Source organism: Polypterus senegalus, chromosome 8 (assembly GCF_016835505.1).
Source record: "Polypterus senegalus isolate Bchr_013 chromosome 8, ASM1683550v1, whole genome shotgun sequence".
Lineage (NCBI taxonomy): Eukaryota > Metazoa > Chordata > Cladistia > Polypteriformes > Polypteridae > Polypterus > Polypterus senegalus.
The window spans coordinates 158,359,745-158,380,337 of NC_053161.1; the positions used below are offsets into that span (position 1 = coordinate 158,359,745).

General features: G+C 39.4%; 1 protein-coding gene across 3 annotated transcripts in view; it reads right to left on the reverse strand.

Annotated features, from left to right (window-relative positions):
• Positions 1 to 16,393, reverse strand: part of cnot2 (CCR4-NOT transcription complex, subunit 2) — a 124,982-nt gene extending 108,589 nt beyond the window's left edge. The window contains exon 1 of one of the 3 annotated variants that reach the window (XM_039759942.1): positions 15,570 to 16,393. In XM_039759942.1, the coding sequence (XP_039615876.1) occupies positions 15,570 to 15,680 (111 nt within the window). In that variant the 5' untranslated portion in view covers positions 15,681 to 16,393. The remainder of the gene's footprint in view (positions 1 to 15,569) is intronic. The other 2 variants (XM_039759944.1, XM_039759943.1) reach the window with 2 other exon arrangements.
• Between the last annotated feature and the right edge of the window lie 4,200 nt (positions 16,394 to 20,593).

A 20,593-nucleotide genomic window follows, 5' to 3' on the forward strand; every position in this document is an offset into this window, starting at 1 on the left:
TCATTGCAGCTTCACCAAATCCCCAAACCTTCATGTCTTTGGATGGAAAACTGAGCACACTGTGGAAACCCACCAGGAAAACATGCAAACTCTAGGCAGGGATCACAAGGGATATGACTCCCTGCGAGACAGCAGCGCTACCACCATGCCACCACCATATGTGTAACTATTAGCAGTATTCATTATTTAAACAAAGCTAACGATTTATCTGTAAAATGTAACATATATATTTTAATGCATTTCATCATGAAAGGGATATCAAGTATAATAAGAATTCTAAATGTGCAGAGAGATGGAATATCATAAATTTAATGTGTTCTGTGTGGTGATGCTGCTAGCCGCTGCTGTCAGGTCAGGAAGAAGCCCCAGAAGAATGTAACGATTTAACAATTGGGTCAGTTTTAAGATGACGTTTACGACAGTCTACTTTAATGATAAAGTAAACTACGAGGTTAAAGCCGAAATTTCCAATTTAATCTCAAAATAGACATTTTCATTAAGTCCTTATTTTTTTTTCTCTGTGGCTCAAATACGCCGCCATACATTCCAGATGATATTGTGAAGGTGTCATTACTTTGGGGAATATGCAACGCTTGAATATCAAAGCACCACGAATGCATTTGTATGACTGCATTTTGCTTCAGCACATCGAACCATTCATCAAACATTGAAGCGCGAACATCGATCCTGTAGGATCCTAAAAGCAGCTGGAGTAGCAAGAAATTCAGGCTGGAATTCAATGTTTGAATGAAGAGAGTTATGATGATATTCCAGAAGATGACATGACAGTATTTGGATAAATGTATATTGTTGTACATGAATAAATAAAAGATATCCCCTGAAAATAAGCCCTAGTGCATTTTTTGGAGCAAAAATAAAGAAGTAATTCATCTACTTGCAGTCATGCATAAGTGCAGTGCTGAATTCCTCTATACTACTGACAATGTGAAAAAGCTGGTACTGTTAAGTTTTTGAAACTTTGGCACCGAAATAGTGCCAAAATACTGGTTCTTGTAAAATCCTTATCTGGAACAATATGCTTTAGACAGATGAAGCAGAGACAGAGTTATTTGGCCTCAGAACTAGAAGACATAAACGGCGAAAAGCAAATATAGAATTTGACCAGATGAACAGATACCAGCTGTAAAGCATGGTGGTGAAAAGATTATGGTATGAAATTACTTTGCTGCATCACTGGCTCGCCATCATAGAATTCACTACGAATTCTTCATTGTACCAGTGGGTGCTTAAGGATAATGCAAGACCACCTGTCAAACGATTGAAGTTCAACTAAAAGTGAACCTTGCAACATGACAATGACCCTAACATACTAGTAAATCCACCAAGGAAAGTCTGAGGGGTGGTGGGGGGTTATTGGGAAAAAAGGTTCTGGAAAGGCAAACTACACAAACTACATTAAACACAAAGTAAAACCAAGTACTTTCAATGATTAACATTAAAAAATCATGACAACACAATTGACACTAAGAATAGGATATAAATCAGTTGATAAGAGGGTAGGTAAGCAAAATCTCCAGTCAACAACATTCCTGGAGAAATAAACTTCTTCTGGGTTAGGGATCCATAGTTGGTTATAACAGACAAAGCCACAGCTTTGGTCAACTCTCAAAACGAGTCTCTAACCCCATACTGAGCGTTCAACAACTTCATAAGTACATTCACAATAGATTAAATGGTTTCATTACTGAATCATAATGCCTCCAGTATTCTTGGTGTCACTAACCATGGGCAGAAACTGAAGCTTTAATACTAGAACTAGGAAGTGCAACAACATAACACATGCTCTGAATACTTTAGAGTGGCTTTCAGTAAAGTTTTGGACTGATTTCCAAATCCTTCACCTTACACTTAGAGCACAAGTCATTAAAAACCTTACATATCTAACAGAATTTACCAAAGTATATTTATCATAGCAGACATTACTAAAAATGCCAATATTCTGACCATCTCAATGATAAATACAGTGCATTCTAAAAGTATTCAGTACCTTTTGAAAGTCATCAACATGCTATGCATTTCAAAAGATACATACACATATTCATCCAATAAATACTTTGACAATCTAAGTGTTTGGATTAACATTTTATGTTTAAAATGAGATACATTTTCCTCATTTGGACCTAACTGAATAACTAATTCCTACCAGCGAGCAATTAAAAGGTCACATTTGCTGGATATCAAAATTACTCTGAACCCCCTGTGAAAATGAAGACAGAGATATAAATAAATAAGCTTGGAAAAGGTGACAAAATGTACAGAATATTATATATAAACATTGAAAATATCAGTGTCCAGAAGGGGAATGATGAAAAATACACCTTTCTTCATTTTACTGTTTGTTCCTCTTAAGTCAAGCTAAAAAGTTTGAAACACTTCTCATAATAATGTAGCAGAAGACTTAATATGTAAGCTCTTAATTTAGCTCATCAAAACACAAAACGAGTTGTGAATTTATCTCTCTTTAACAGAGAGAACAGTATTTTTGCCAGATGCTCAATAAATAATATATTGTTGCAACTTTTTTCTCCAGTGGTTTGAATAAAGCAAGTGTGAAGGGACTTTAGATTAACTCCGAACATAGCCACTTGAGTCATGCCACGTGTCAGAAGACATACACAAATCTCTCTTAAGCTGGACCAATTCAACTTCTGTATCCCATTCTTGACCTCTCTTCTCACTCACAAAGCTGTAAAGCTGAAGGAGCACTATGCTTGCCAAGAATACGTTTCTCAGATAAATCAGCGCAACAGAAACAATCTCTCTTCGAAGATTCACTGGATACTCACTCTGCTTTATGGACACATCCCTTTACCTAAAACACCATTTTCTGCTTCCAGGTTATTCTCAAGTCACTACCCTTTTTGTAGTTCTTGCACACAACGGTTTCCCATTTTATTCTTTTTGAGTTTTCAGTGTATTATCTAAAAAATCTTGCAAAGCAATGTTCATTTTACAAAGACCCTTTGTCATAATGCTCTAATTCAAAGTCAATTTTACACATCTAAGTAAATTTAAAAGGGTCAAAATAAAACATTGTTATTTTTAGCCAGGTATTGGGGGTTCGCAGACACCTGTCATCTTTCTATAATTACTAGGCTTGCTTAACAGATTTACAAAACCACAACACTTCACAGATTTGTATTTTTACAGGAATGATTGAATCGCAAGCCATACGCAGCAGCTACACAAAGTGGGGGGGAAAAAAAAAAACAAACAACTACTACAGGACACAAGAGGGTCTTTATAAAACAACAAATGAATGTTTTATTACTTTTAAATAATACATGAAGACACCAACCTCTGTGCATTAAGTGTGAAATATGACTCCACATTGAAATAAGCAGGCAGGAACACTGATACAAGTATCTATTTTTCATTGGATATTCATAGAATTACCTGCCTATTCAACAGTTTGTGGGATCCAAGTTGTATTTTAAATTAATAAAAGACTGCTAACAAGTGATCTCAGCCTTTATGAGTTATATACAATCTAAACTGTAAAATATTGGGGAAACCAGAAGCTACAGTCATATACATGCACTAGATGGAGACAGCAACATTCAACACAACAGACTTTCTATAGCACTTTTTACAGAGATCCACACATCAACTCTGCATATTAAAATTAAGTGGAAACCATATTATGAAAAGCATATGAACCTCTTCACTGCACAATGGTTACGTTTACTATCTTTTGACTGTCTGGGAGGGAAAAAATGAGCACTCAGATAACTGAAAAGCAGCAGTATAAAACTATGAAAATGTTCAATCATTTTGTTATACAGGTAATCCCCAAGTTACGGACATCTGACTTACGAACGGGGCAGCAGCAACACCATGCTCCTTCAACTGTCTGGGGGGATGCGACGCATGCTCCTCAGTAACTGCTGCTCCATCTTCAGCCCGGGGACGCTGCAAGCACTGACCTGAGGGAGCGATTTCGCTGCTCGCACAGTGTAGTGTCCCTCGGGTGGCTCCGGTTGACGAATGGGTCGATGGGAGCCGAACCCCATTCATTCTCAGTGGACAGCTGGGTGCGCGGCAATCGGTGACCTGGGGTCCATAGTCGCCGGGGCCACAGCTACCACTCGTGTGCAGGACAGAGGCTTGAGGGCGCAGTTCACTGCCTGCCCACCACACCTCCACACCTACTGCTACTGAGAGGACGGAGGTTGGATTCGTTCTCGGTGGGCAGATTGCGATGCTGCAAGCGGTGACCCGGTTGTGGCTGAATGGAAGCCATTGAGGGTGAATGGGGCGGAGGGGGGCAGCATTGTAGTGTGCCTCGGGTGGCTGCCTGTTAGTGATGGGCGATTCACCACCCGTCTTTAGCACCCTGTTCATTCTATGTGGGCGGATGCTGAAGGCAGCATACTGTATGCTAGTGGAAGTGACTGTGTGGTGGGCGAATGGTAAATTACCCCTTGCCGCTCCCATTCATTCTCAATAGCAAGTACTGTTACATACATAGCAGGAAGTTGTCTCTCGTCAGTACACCAGGCGTGATGACAAAGAGTGCCTTCCTGCTATACATGATAGCATTTAGAGTGTTGTACAGAAGTGCTCATCTTAACCCTTTGTCTTCACCCTTCAACAATGTCTATGAAGCACAAATCTGATGCAAGTGCTGGTGATACAGTAAAGAACAGAAAAACCATCACCATGGAAAATAAAGTAGAAATAATAAAAAGGTCAGAGAGAGGTGAAACTCCATCATTCATTGGCAGAGCACTTGGTCACAGTTAGTCAACAGCAGCATTTATTAAAATAATGTACCTGTTCTGACTTACATACAAATTCAACTTTAGAACAAACCTACAGTTCCCATCTTGTACGTAACCCGGGGAATGCCTGTACCAGAAAAGCCTAACAGAATTTGGCCAACTTGAGTTTTTTTTTGTTTTTTTGTTTTTAAACATCCATTGCAAACCTTCATCACAAGTCTTACCCATTAATAAACTGTCAGTCAAGTCTAAACACCAAATGTACAGATAGGCAGTATGGTATAATGATTAAGGCAACAGACTTTAAAAACTGTAAGGCTGTCAAGTTCAATTACTCCTTTAACTTACTGAGTGACCCTGAGGAAGTTGTTTAGCCGGATTGTGCACTTACCTTTAAAAATACAAGTAAACAGTGGAAATCTGTGCTGATCTTGTAAGTCACCTTGGATAACGGCATTACCTCAATACACCAATTAACTAGGACTGGTTAAACTTAGTGCGGAAGGGCTATAGTATAGAGACTTCTGTTACTTAAGATGTAGTTAAGCCAGAACATTTTATCCAGTTTTACTTGTTCCCAAGCACTCTTTAAAATAAATATCAATAGCATTCATTTTGGCTTCCTCTTAAATATCTGTGCATGAATGTGCTGTCATTATGGTCACTGGAATTCATTTACTTTGCTCAGTTTCTCACTCACCACTATCAAGCCTTTCCTGTTGTCTATCAGTGCAACATTTTTCATTCCCTAATCTTTGAATTATGATATTACTATCATAATCAGTTTGTATGTTTGATATTAAAATCATTAAAAATTTCACATTACAAGTACCATTTGACTGTACAGGCCAAAAATTGCACTATACAAAATAAAGACCATTGATAGTAAGCAATTAGCACTGGTATGAACAACTAGTGCTAAATTACCCAAAACATAATATCCTCAAACTCGCATAATTTAATTCAGAACTCCAAGGACCTAAAATCTATCCTGGCAGCACAGGCAATAACCAACCATGGAAGGGGAAGTATTCACTGCTAGGCCCACTCATGCAAACAAACAAGAAGGACCAATTTAGACTTAACACTCAACCAAATGCACACAAGTATAGGAAGTCTCTGGCAGAGAAAAACAAGAGTACACAAAAAAGGACCCAAAAACAGACATACTGACCAAAGATTATATACACAATGACTGGGAATAGGCAAGAACGCAGGACATTGAGTCTAAAGGGCAGTTGTATTAACCACAACACTGCAGATTTAAGCAAAGAGCATGCACTCAAGTTTTACACTTATTTTAAAACAGAATAAAAAAGCCATTCAATGGACTGCCACCCTTTATTTACCCTAACCTACACTCAATGCTACTAGGATAGGCTCTGCCAAGTAGTAAGAGATCAGTAACATATTAAAGCTCAACAAATGAGACAATTCAGAGTAATTACAGAGTAAAGGGGATTGTGGAAGAGGTGAAAAAGAGTGCAGGCACGGTGGAATGGGTGGAGAAGAGTGTCAGGATTGATTTGTGACAGACGGGTATCAGCAAGAGTGAAAGGGAAGGTCTACAGGACGGTAGTAAGACCAGCTATGTTTTATGGGTTGGAGACGGTGGCACTGACCAGAAAGCAAAAGACAGTGCTGGAGGTGACAGAGTTAAAGATGTGTTAAGAATTGAATTGGGTGTGACAAGGATGGATAGGATAAGAAATGAGGACATTAGAGGGTCAGCTCAAGTTGGATGGTTGGGAGACAAAGTCAGAGGGGGGAGATTGCGTTGGTTTGGACATGTGCAGAGGAGAGATGCAGAGTGTACTGTGAGAAGGATGCTAAGGATAGAGCTGCCAGGCAAGAGAAAAAGAGGAAGGCCTAAGAGAAAGTTTATGGATGTGGTGAGAGAGGTCATGTAGGTGATGGGTGTAACAGAACAAAATACAGAGGACAGAAAGATATGAAGGAAAATTATCTGCTGTGGCGACCCCTAAAGGGAGCAGCCAAAAGTAGAAGAAGAAATAAGGAGATAATTCCAATCATCAAGTTGGTTTGGTCAGCTAGAATTCAGGATACTGGATGCAAAAGGCTGGAGTGCTGAGCACTATGTCACCATGCCCCATTTAAGAACTAGAACAACATATCGAAAAGCACTGTGAGAAAAATTCAGAACATTCAAAACAATCTAATAAACTCAACTAGACAAATTTATTCAGACTACTTGTTAGAAAAACAAACCAGCTTAGAAAAAAAAAAAATTAAAATATATATATATATATATATATATGAGAGAGAGAGAGAGCTTAGGGTTCGATTCATATGACTAGCTAAAAAAATGATTTCCCTAATGACCAAAAAAAACAAAAAACCACACATCACCAGAGAAGACTTGCAGATCCCGCACATAAGGCACACCTGCTGAGAACAGGTCCAGGATCTAATCACTAGAAAGCTTCATCACCACCCTATGGCTCTTTCAAAAGGTCATTATGCATCAGGTTAATTGTGCAAATAAAAAGAGGTTTGTTTAAAGATACTTTGGCTTTCAGCTGACGGATTAGTGGAAATAAAAGCCTGTTGTCATAGTGGCCTTTTTGTTTGACTATTCCTGTGCTAGGTGTTGGAACTGTAAATCAGTCAATCTGAAGTACTGCCCCGGAAGGACCCCTGTGGCTGAAGGATTTTGTTCCAACCAATTTCATAAACAGCAAGACATTTTTAACTTTAGTTGATTACAACTTTTAATTACTTGATCTTATCTCCATTTCGTGTTGTGTTAAAAGTGGAATATGAGAATGCAAACAGGAAATGTGACAACTAGTTATAGCTACTGTATGTAAAAAAACAAGATAAAAGCAAGATCTTTTCTAGTTCATCCAGCAGATGACAGGGAATGTTAGGAAAGGAATAGAAAGATCTGAGAAAGAAAAAAAAAACAACACCACACACACACACAACATCAAGAAGATACTTCCACTAACTGAAAATTAAGATCCTTAAGTAATCACAGTAAAGATGAGCAAGCAATACATACCAATCAGAGAGGACATTAGAACCACTGACAGGTGAAGTGAGTAACATTGATTATTTTATTACAGTGGCATCGGTCAAGGGGCAGGATTTATTAGACAGCAAGTGAACAGTCAGGTAATAAAGGTAATGTATTGGAAGCAGGAAAAACTAGGTATCACAATTTGGCCTATGTCAAAACATCCCCAAAATAGCAGGTCTTGTGGGGTGTTCCTGGACTGCAGTGGTTGGTACCTACGGTCCAAGGAAAGACAACCAGTAAACAGACGACAGCGTCATAGTCACCCAAGGCTCAGTGATGCAAGATGCATGTCTGTCATTTACTTAGGAAAGAGATGGCAGCAAGATGCATTATGGGAAGAAGGCAAACTGGCAGAGCCAATGTGATACTATTGGCAATATTCTGCTGGTAAACCATGGGTCCTGGGATTAATGTGGATGCTACTTTAACACATATCCCCTACCTAAAAGGATGTTGCAGACCACGTACACCCCTTCATGCAGCAGTATTCTATGATCATGGTGGCCCCTTTCAGCAGGATAATGTGCCCTGCCGAACTGCAAAAATTGTTCAGGTTTGAGGAACATGCAAGAGTTCATGGTGTTGGCTTGCCCCCCAAATTCCCCAGATAAACTGTTTTAGCATCTGTGGGATGTGCTGGAAAAACAAGTTTAATCCATGGAGGCCCCACTTTGCAACTTACAGGATTTAAATGATCTGCTGCCAACATCTTGGTGTCAGATACCACAGAACACGTTTAGAGGTCTTGTGTAGTCCATGCCTCAACGGGTCAAAGCTTTATTGGCAACATAAGGGGGGCATACACAATATTAGTATGGAGGTTTTAAGGCTGTGATTGATCAGTGTATACAGAATATGAAAAACACAGAAATTACAGATCATACTACTAAATAAAGATTAGCCATTAATTTGTGGAATGGATAATAAACACTTATCAACACAGTACATAAAAAAGACTAGAGAAATGTATCACATAGTAATGAAGATCTTATGAGCTGGAGTGGGTGGAAGCACGTAAAACAAAAACAATTTTCTAACTTCTTATATGTTGATGATACCCTACAGATTTTATTTTTTCTCCAGCCGTCTGGAGTTTTTTTGTTTTTTCTGTCCCCCCTGGCCATTGAACCTTACTCTTATTCGATGTTAATGTTGATTTATTTTTTTATAATTATGTCTTTCATTTTTCTATTCTTTAATATGTAAAGCACTTTGAGCTACTGTTTGTATGAAAATGTGCTATATAAATAAATGTTGTTGTTGTTGTTGATGATAAGTAATGTTCTGAATAAATACTTTGTATATGAAACAAACAAGATTAAAAAAGTACACAGGTAGGACTTTAACCATGATGCAGCTAACTTATTACAACCCAGGCTATTTGCAGTTGCAACAAGCCAGCACCAATTCCAACTTATATATCTGAAACATCAATTTGGTTTTCTCTTTTTTTTTCCTAATTTTTTGGTTGAGGTTTTCATTTTTCTTTAAACACACAACCTTCCACGAAAGATAAAACTGACAGAAGTAATTAGCATCCACTATTTCTTATTCCATATAGCACATACTTTGATCATATTTATTTTAATATGTTAAGGTCTAACTCAAATGCAAATGACAAATGGCATGGGCTAAATTATTGGGAGTCCTAGCCTAATATTTTGTAGCTTAATGCAGTCCTAATGAGACTCGTACACCTCTCAACTGGCAATCTGGCCAACTGTGAGTTTCAGCACTTTCAATAGCTGTTCATTTGGATTCAGATCAGAACTAATAGTAGGCCTATTCAGAATTACAAAAAAAAAAAAAACCCACAACAACATTCTTGGGTTGTCCTAGTTATGTTTTTTGGTCCCAATTCCAGCCAAAGGACCCATGACCTGGAAATGAAACAGAGCTTTCTGACACTGTAACCAAATGAAAATGAAGTGTTTGCTTTTTTAAATAGCAGAAGGGTACCAATACTTGACTATCTGTAAATTCATTTTTAAAACAACAAAAATTCTTGCTTCATTCTTTAAATATTTAGATGAGTCAATGTGTAATTGTTGGATCAATCTAAAAAACACACAATAGAAAACTAGGATGATCAAATTAACCAAACACTAAAGTCTGAATATCAAAATTCTAAGTCATATTTATTCAAACTTAAGATCAATGACTCTGTGCACTATACATGCGTTTATATATGCTTTTTTTATACTTTACTAGCTGATTGCCCAGTGGCTTCGCTCACTGAGTGCAAGCGAAAAAAATAAAATGTAGTACACTATATAAATTATTAAAAAGTAAAACATTAACATGTAAGAAGTAAAGATACATTGCGGAGTACTAGAGTGCTTTCAGTTAAAGTACATCTTAAAGGTGCTATAAACACAACAGGTAAGTAGCACTAACAGCAGCTTAAATGTATTTGGATCATCTCTCGTAGCACCTTCCACAAGAGATCTGCTACCATGATCGCTGTGGTATAGAAATGACATTTTCTATGTGATCCTGAAAATTTCTGCCTGACAAACTTGCACTACGTGCCAGTGATTTATGAGAAAAATTATTCTGAGAAATGTGGACGCTGCCCTTCCGTGCTTAACAGGCAACAGGTCCAAACAATTCCCAAGTCCAAAACTTAACATGAAGAGGTCAGTACATCTTCTTAAATGAATTTATCACAAAAGCAACCTTGAATATTGCAGGGTTTTAGTGACCTGAACTCGCCTTAAGGGACAGTAAGTAGTCATGAAGTGCAATTTACAAAGAGAGTTTTAATTCGATGGCGCCCATTACACTCATTCACAATGATTTCCACTCTCCCAGGAGCCGACGGGGCACTCCAAGTGTCACAAACAGTGTGAGAAGAGAGTTCGCCACCCGAAACTGCGAAGCTCTCGAGCCGGCAGAGCAGCCCGACATTCCGTGCCTCCGAGCATCCACTTTGTTCTCACGACCCCTCGCCGCTGAAGGCAGTGTAGTCTTCACATTGTTTACAATTCGGCGTAGTTAAAAAGTAGAAAGACGCAAAACTGTTTTCCTCATCTCTTCTACTATCAAGTATTGACAATTAAAAAAAAAAATTATAATGTGGCAGTTTCCGCGACATTCACGTGGACCAATAAATAAAAAACTTCTCTGTCAGAGCCCGCCTGGCAGCGAACGGCTAAGCAATGGAGTCCAGAAAGGAGGGCTGGGAGAGGGCGATGCGGGGCACACTTTTATGGGATAGATCAGCGTGTTTGTGTTTACTTCTTTTCAATAAAGTAACTCTCACACAAATAATAACAATTCATAAAGACGATATAAAATATGGCATCCACAAATGAAGTGATTAGTTCCTGTATTATAATATGTTCTGTGGTCATACGTAATTTCCGTTTTAAACGCGAAAAGTATATGTATATATATATATATATATATATATATATATATATATATATATATATATATATATATATATATATATATATATATATATATATATATATCATGGTAACAGTTGCAGCATCAAGAACAAGCATTAATGGCAAAATAATTCCCAGCAGTACATGGGCAACTGTTATTTAAATACAAGAACCATTAAAAGGCCAAGGAGTTAACCACACTGCCTTTAATAAAATAAGCAACTGAATTTGATTCTGGGGAAAGATGCTGTAAACTGAATATTCAAGTTCAAGATATTTGCATTTACTAGTGCTAACTAAGTACTATACGACAGCCATGTAAACTGCATCAAATGTGATGAATTCCATTTTTAAATGGATCTACAGTTTTTTGACAACAACAACAGCATGTTTGGATTGGCTCCCACCTCTCAGACGGTCTTTGTCAGTAAAGGTGTCCCTTCATCCATGTGCTCCCTTCTCCACTCTATTCATTGTACACCAATTACAGTAGGCCCACTGACCCTTCAATAAAATTTCTCAAATTCACCGATGACAACCATTCTTGAACTTATCACTAATGGTACTGAAACTGCATAAAGTATAGACAAGAAGAGACTCATCTTGTGTCTTAGTGCGCTACAAATAACCTGGTACGAAATGGCACCAAGACAGCGGAAATGGTCATGACTTTTGCAAAAATGAGCTACAACCACTTCAAAAAAAATAAATGATTCTATTGTCAGTATGGTGAAATCCTTCAAATTTTTTGGGCATAATTATCACACACAATCTTAGCTGAAATATTTACACCACTTCCATCACTAAGACGCTCAGCAGCAGATGTACTTGTTATGCCTACTAAAGAAACTAAATGTTTCCCAGCCCATGCTAGTACAATTAAAGCATGTTGTGAAGTCTGCTCTTCTATTGCAAACCTGTGTGCATCTGGTGTCATAAACCATGTCAAAAAGATCACCACCGTCTCATCTGACAAAGGGCATTACTTCTTTGAAAAGTTCCCATTTGGTACACACTTTAGATCAATTAAAACTATTATTAAACAGGCACCTAAATAACTTCCTTCCAAGAGCTATAACACCCACAACCAGGTTAAATTACTGACCTTCCTCACTTAATTTGTGCGATCTTTCATATACAGGATGAAGGTATGCAAGCGTACACATTCATTTCCACAACTTAATTGTTGCACTATTCTGCAACTGTTCATAATGTATGTAGTTTAATGTTATTTGTATATGATGTTGTGTTATGTTAAACGGCTTCAAAGCTACCAAGTTAAATTCCTGTACATTAAGTACTCGAATAAAAAAAGTGACTCTGATCAAATCAAACTTAAGGTAAGTAGCCAAGGGGCCAACAAAGTGACACGGGAGCAGAAATCTGTTGAGATGAATACGGCAGATGCACAGAAAAGAAAGGCACCGAAGTTAATGTTATCAGAGTGCAGCGGTTTGACGTTTCTACCCATTTATTTAGCCGATGATGTAGAGTAGGAGCCATATTTTTATTTACACCAAACTTTCAAGTTTAAAAATTTCCCAACTTCACACATTACTCTAATTGACTTAATACAAAATAATTCATGTATCAACTTCATTTATTTAACAAGGGGGTTTTCTCCATAATAATGATCAAGTGGCAGACTTATTTCAGCTTTTAATCATTGTGTCAGATTTTCAGTGGGTCAAAGATTTACACAAACCAAGTCGACTGTATGTTTAAACATTATGGATAACACCAGGAATTGATGCAATTACTCTTAGCAGCTTCTGACTTAATTGCCATAATTAGTTAATTGGGACACCTGCGACTGTATATAAAGGCCTACCTGTAGAGCCAGTGCCTTCCTGTCATTCAGACAATGAGGAAATCAAAGGAACTGAGTCAAGACCTTAGGAGGAAAACTGTGGATCTTCACAAGTTTGGTTCCTCCTCAGATGCCTTCTCCAAAAGGTTTAAAAGGAACATTGAGCAACTGTACAATCTATTGCTCAAGGGACCATAAAAACTTTACATCACACAAAAAGGAGGCGCAACAAGTTTGTTTCAAAAAGATCAACGGAACCCGAAAATAACACGGGAACCGGTGAAGGTGATGGAAACAATGGTGGTCATCATGACCATTAAGAGAGCACTTCGTCGGCATGAACTAAAAGGTTGTTGATAAAGGACGAAACTAACTCCAAAATCAACATTAAAAGAAGCTAAAGAACGGTTTGCAGTTGCTCATCACGACAAATGTATTCACTGGTCTGATGAAACAAAATGTGAACCTTTTAGCAATAATGTTCAGCAATGTGTATGGTACCTAAAAGGCGAGACTCTTAATCCAAAGATCACCATCCCAACTGTGAAGCACGAAGGAAACTGTGTCCTGTCGTCCAGGTGTTTTTCTGGAAAAGGGGCCTGGGCACTTCATAAAATAAAAGGCATCATAAAGGAGCATTATCTGGAAATTCTGATGTAACAACTCAAGACAGAAGCAAGAAAGTTAAATCATGGTTGCAAATCCAACAGAACCACCACCCCAATCACACTTCCAAAGTGGTAATGAAATGACTTGCAGACAACAATGTGACAGTACTGGAATGGCCATCACAAAGCCATGGGAAATCTTAGAACTGACCTAAAGAAATCAATCCAAGGCAAAAAGCAATGAACTTGACCGGATGAAATTGAGTCTGGAGGAGTAGGCCAACATTCCAGAAAAATACTTTGAGAAACTTGTGGAATTCTATCCCAAGTGCTTCAGGTTAAGTGATTTACACTAACATGTTAACTTCTGACTCACTGAAAATATGCCATAGTGACTAAAAGCTGGAATAAATTGGTCAAACATTTTGGGGAAAAAAAAAAAATCACTCCAGGAAATGAAAGTGGATACACACTAATTGACTTAACACATGAACTGTTTGGTAACGTGGTATGTGTGAAGTTGGCGAGTTTTACGGTCATATTTTTACCCAGCGGTGTTTAAACTTCGACACAAAGAAATGACGACGCAGAAGTGCGAGGATATACGGTTCTCTTACCCACGCAAACCGGATAACGGGAAGCAAAAAGTAGTGCAAACTTATTGAACCTAACCCTCCAGTTCAGCAAATCGCCCCACGTCAGCACACTCGTTAACCGAAGAAGTCAATTCACTTTACGGGATGACAAGATTCAAACGTGAAAAAGTATTCGAATAGTTCTAACGGAATTTTTGCACTCATATAACCCCGACTACTATTCTTTATCCACTAGTAGTTTTTTTTTTTTTTCTTATTTCAAAACTTTAATCACATCCATTAATCCTTCAAGTACAGTACATTTCTTTTCCTGAACGCATTCCCGTAATCGATTACTCAAGTTCGAGAGATGAAGAACCGAAACTCCGCTCTAAAAGATGGGGAATAGCAATAGCTGACAACCGTACTAAATGAGAAAATGAATGATTCAAACCTAGATGCTGAATTATGAAAGGTTAGGAGATCCCCAAAAAATGCCCAGGAGAGGCCAAAAGCAGTTCGAGGGATTAAACGGACTGTAGATAAATGGCTGGATTCGTTAAGTGTTTTTAAAAAGTGTTGTCGTGCACCATTCAAAACGAAAAAAGTTGGACAACAAAAGAAAGGGACTAGCGAGGGAGCGCTTCCGGTATTAGGAGTTAACCAGATCGCCAAAATTTCTCTTCAGTGTTCAAAATGCACACCGCTCAAAGTGAAGTTTATAGAACACCAACAGGAATCCCATCCGACTATGAAAGGTTCAGCAAAAAGAGTTGAAAGACGATATAGGAAACGCATCCCTTCGCCTTATTAATTTTTAGTAAGGAGGGAGGGGGATGTGATGCTATTTCTGCCATTGAAGTGGGCAAGATTTCTTTTCGTGAATCAAAACATCAAAAAGCAGAATAAAAGTTCATCTTGTATGGTATTCTGGTGCCTGGACTAACCCCACATTACGTTTTTTGCATCCCGAAGCTTTTCTGCTCATGTTCCAGGCTTGCGGCCTGCTCTCCCTTCGCCGTTTCTCTTGCCTCCCGTGTCGGGTTTTGCAGCGCACGCCAGGCGGCATTTAAAAGACAAGGAGAAGGCCAAGGACGGCCTCACGCGGTCATATAAAAAAGGTTTAAAATCTTAAAAACACACAAACACCGTCCTCGGTGGGGCAACCCCAAGGAGCCCCCACCACGGACGGGTGACCCCCCCAACCGAGCGACCGGCTCCGATCCACCTCACAGAACCGAGCCGGCCAACCCCGCCGGAGGTCTGAATCGCTTAGCGCTCGCCTTCCGAGGACAGCGAAATTGATGAAAAAAAAAGCAAGTGAAACAATGGCGTTTGCACACGCACTCACACATCAAATATATAAATATAAAAGACAACAACAACAACTCACCGCATTAATTTCTCTTCTCCCTGCAGATCCAAGATGGCTGTGTATTCTACAATCGAGGATGCTGGGTGAATAGCCTTTACCCTCTGACCTCGCCGCCACCTCCAAAACCATCGCTCTCTCTGCTGCTAGCGCTGGCTGTTCCGGAGCGGTCCGCGTCTCCTCCTGCCGGCTACCTTGGGGCGACAGCACCTGCCCAAACCGAGTCTTCTTGTTCAGAGTAAAACAAAAGCTGTGTCCTAGTTAACACGAAGGAATACGCCGCGTCGGTCCTTTAAATGGAGGAGGTTTTATGTTCTTGTTGATCGATCGTGACGTTAATTCAACGAGGACGACAAAATAGCAATTGACAATGCAAAAAGATAACAAAATAGTACAGCAAAAAGAAAACGAAATGCCAGCGAGATGTGTCTGAGGCGGCTGACGCTTCTCTAGCGGGCTTCACGGTCGATCCCCCGCGCTAGCCGCTCAGCTCGGCTTTTTGTGCGCGCGAGAAGTGCGATGTCCGTGAAGACGTGGGGAGCGGCGGCCCGGTCACGGTCACGGTGAGACGTTATCTCGGCAAAATGCGTGACATGTGCATAGTAAGCAACGCGCGATGGAACCGATGACAAGGGCAAAAAACGCTTGGGGAGTCCACTCGTGCGGGCCGTTCTGCTGTTAGGCTTGCTCTCGACTTTTCCATTACACTTTACGTTGAATGTGAGAAACGGTCCGGAGAGCTCTTCGTTAGGAACCTACCGCGATGCTCGTGACATCATGCAGAAGGCACAACTGTTGTTTATTTGGAATCGTTGATATCACCAGCGGTCAGTAAACGGCGAGGTTACCGATCAAGGTGTGACGCCTGGTTCACGGGCGTCACGTGATTACGTCGTCCCACCTGGCTGTGTTCCACAAATGGGGAAAAATAACGTCAAGGGCAAGGCGCTATATAAACTACGGTTTGGGTTAACGTTTTAAATAAGTTGCGCTCCCCTTTCGTAGATTTACAAAAATGCATAACAGTAGGAATGTGACAGAATTATTAAACATACAATTAAATGCCCTAATCAACACCACCTTAAATCATTTTTTTATTCTTTTGAGAGTACTGTGTGTAGCATCATTCTTGGAGAGCATTTTCACAAATCCATTAACCCATTCTACAAAATGTCCATAAAAATGTAATTTTTCAAAACATGATGAAACCTACCCAAGAAAGCCTTGTTTTCTAAAAGAAGCACACGCCGCCAGCCACATAAATCACAGCAAAATATATGTAAAGTAAACAGGAGGTAGAACACTGAAAACCCTTTACAGCAAGCAGGATGGTATAGTGGTTAAGGCTTTGGACCTCAAACCCTGACACTGTTGTGGCACTGTGTGACCACGAGCAAGTCACTTCACCTGCCTGTGCTCCAACTGGAAAACACAAATTGTATCTCCCAAATGTAGTAAGTCACCTTGGATAAAGGTGTCAGCCAAGTAATAATTTCTAACTTCATAGTAAATTTTATTTTACATTTACTTTCAATTTGTTAAGAAAGTCCTGGGAACATGCCAAAAGTAGCAAGCAAAATCTTTTATGAAAGTTGATGTATGTTTCAATAATTGGGAATCAAATAGCTATTAACTAGTTGGGAGACAAATAAACGTAACCACTACACCATCGCAGCTTGCCCAGTGTGGTATGGCCATTTTTAAAGCCACAATATTTCATAACACTTAATGCTACCCCTGGGATGCCATTGAGTTGCCATAAAGTTTATATTCTAAGTTGGATATTCCGAGTTAACCAAAAATATTTACTGTATGTGCAAATACAAATAAAGACCAAGTGTACTGTGTATATATATATATATATATATATATATATATATATATATATATATATATATATACAGTGCATCCGGAAAGTATTCACAGCGCATCACTTTTTCCACATTTTGTTATGTTACAGCCTTATTCCAAAATGGATTAAATTCATTTTTTTCCTCAGAATTCTACACACAACACCCCATAATGACAACGTGAAAAGAGTTTAGTTGAGGTTTTTGCAAATTTATTAAAAATAAAAAAACTGAGAAATCACATGTACATAAGTATTCACAGCCTTTGTTCAATACGTTGTCGATGCACCTTTGGCAGCAATTACAGCCTCAAGTCTTTTTGAATATGATGCCACAAGCTTGGCACACCTATCCTTTGGCCAGTTTCGCCCATTCCTCTTTGCAGCACCTCTCAAGCTCCATCAGGTTGGATGGGAAGCATTGATACACAGCCATTTTAAGATCTCGCCAGAGATGTTCAATCAGATTCAAGTCTGGGCTCTGACTGGGCCACTCAAGGACATTCACAGAGTTGTCCTGAAGCCATTCCTTTGATATCTTGGCTGTGTGCTTAGGGTCGTTGTCCTCCTGAAAGATGAACCGTCGCCCCAGTCTGAAGTCAAGAGCGCTCTGGAGCAGGTTTTCATCCAGGATGTCTCTGTACATTGCTGCAGTCATCTTTCCCTTTATCCTGACTAGTCTCTCAGTTCCTGCCGCTGAAAATCATCCCCACAGCATGATGCTGCCACCACCATGCTTCACTGTAGGGATGGTATTGGCCTGGTGATGAGCGGTGCCTGGTTTCCTCCAAACATGATGCCTGGCATTCACACACCAAAGAGTTCAATCTTTGTCTCATCAGACCAGAGAATTTTGTTTCTCATGGTCTGAGAGTCCTTCAGGTGCCTTTTGGCAAACTCCAGGCGGGCTGCAATGTGCCTTTTATTAAGGAGTGGCTTCCATCAGGCCTGATTGGTGGATTGCTGCAGAGATGGTGTCCTTCTGGAAGGTTCTTCTCTCTCCACAGAGGACCTCTGGAGCTCTAAACAGAGTGAATATCGGGTTCTTGGTCACCTCCCTGACTAAGGCCCTTCTCCCTCGATTGCTCAGTTTAGATGGCCGGCCAGCTCTAGGAAGAGTCCTGGTGGTTTTGAACTTCTTCCACTTATGGATGATGGAGGTCACTGTGCTCATTGGGACCTACAAAATAGCAGAAAGTTTTCTGTAACCTTCCCCAGTTTTGTGCCTCGAGACAATTCCTTTGACTTCATACTTGGTTTGTGCTCTGACATGAAGTGTCAACTGTGGGACCTTATATAGACAGGTGTGTGCCTTTCCAAATCATGTCCAATCAACTGAATTGACCACAGGTGGACTCCAATTAAGCTGCAGAAACATCTCAAGGATGATCAGGGGAAACAGGATGCAGCTGAGCTCAATTTTGAGCTTTATGGCAAAGGCTGTGAATACTTATGTACATGTGATTTCTCAATTTTTTTTATTTTTAGTAAATTTGCAAAAACCTCAAATAAACTTGTTTCTCATTGTCATTATGGGGTGTTGTGTGTAGAATTCTGAGGAAAAAATATGAATTTAATCCATTTTGGAATAAGGCTGTAACATAACAAAATGTGGAAAAAGTGATGCGCTGTGAATACTTTCCAGATGCACAGTATATATATATATATATATGAGAAAAATGTTTTTTCTCAAGTCAAGTACATTGATGTGTATGTAGCTAGTACAATTTGTACTTGCACATCTCTTCAGAACAGTTGACAAAAATACTGAAAAAATATGATAAAGTAAGCATGCAACTTATACTGTATATTTAATAATGTTCAATATATACAATATGTGTTTGCAAGTATATATTTAATATTTATTCACACTGTTTGTTATGTTTCAGTATTTGCATTTTTATGATTGACTATTCAGCAACTTTACAACTTGTGGGTAGAAACTGTCCCTAAATCTACCAGTGCAAGTGTCAATGGTTGTGAATATGAAAAGCAGCTGTGCATGATGGCTGAGCTCTTTAATAATCCTGTTTGCCTTTTTAAAGCAGTGAGTGTTGTATACTGTAGGTCCTGATGAGAAGGAAGCTCAGTGCCAGTAATATTCTGTGCTGTCATCACAACCTTACGCAATGTTTTACATTCAGGAACTGAGCATGGGCCGGACACAGATGTATGTAATGCAGCCAGTGGGGATGGACGCCAATGTGCACCTGTAGAAGTTAATCAGAACAGATGGAAAAACGAGGAAGCAGAGGTGCTGATGATTCTTTTTGACAAGAGACGAAAAAAGTATTGTCTACTTTAGTTCATCAGTTATTGTCATTCCAAGAAATTTAAAAGTGCTTACCCTGTCAACAACATTCACATTGATGAAGACAGAGGACCAGTTCCTTCATTTTGCTGACATTAAGGGTAACATTTTTGTCTTGTCACCACTGAGTCAGCAGATAGACCTCTTCTCTGTAAGCTGCCATCCTTGTTGGTGATTAGATCTTCAGTAAATTTAATGATGGACTTGGTGACTGTGTCTAGACACACAGCCATAAGTGAACACAGAGTACATATGGGGGCACAGCTAAATGCCCCCTGGAATGCCTATGCTGAGAATCAGCATGGAGGATAAGAATCCACCAGTGCACACATGCTGGGGTCTTTTGGTTCAGAAGTCCAACATCCAATTGCAGAGAGTGGCAGTAAGTCGTAAATTGTGGAGTCTGGTGGTCAGTAAATTGTATTATTATATAATATATTCACATGCTCCAAAAATGCTTTATGCAAGGGAGCTCTAGTGGAACAAGCTCACTGTAAGGAGCAGACACCTTTGCAAGACCAATAAGTGCTCACATCCTGTTGGGTTCAGACCTGAGTTTTGTGTCCTGGTAGCCAAATGATGATGTTCTTTGAAGGCAGCACGACTTGAGCAAAAAAGAAGGCAGTTACATTGGTAGAATGAGCTTCATTCTCCAAAGAGAGGCAGTATGAGAAGTATGTTGCTCCTAAGGATGAGATTTGGGATGAAAATATTGTAGTAGGACTCACTTAGAATGAACTTGTTCTGAGGAAGAGACATTCTCACCATCCAACCCTTGATTATTCCCAAGCTCAAGAAATGTTACTGTATTTCATTTGAAGGAATCTACTGTATATCAAGCTGCATTTCTCTGATTGATTTACTAATTGGCAGGAAATTCTTGAC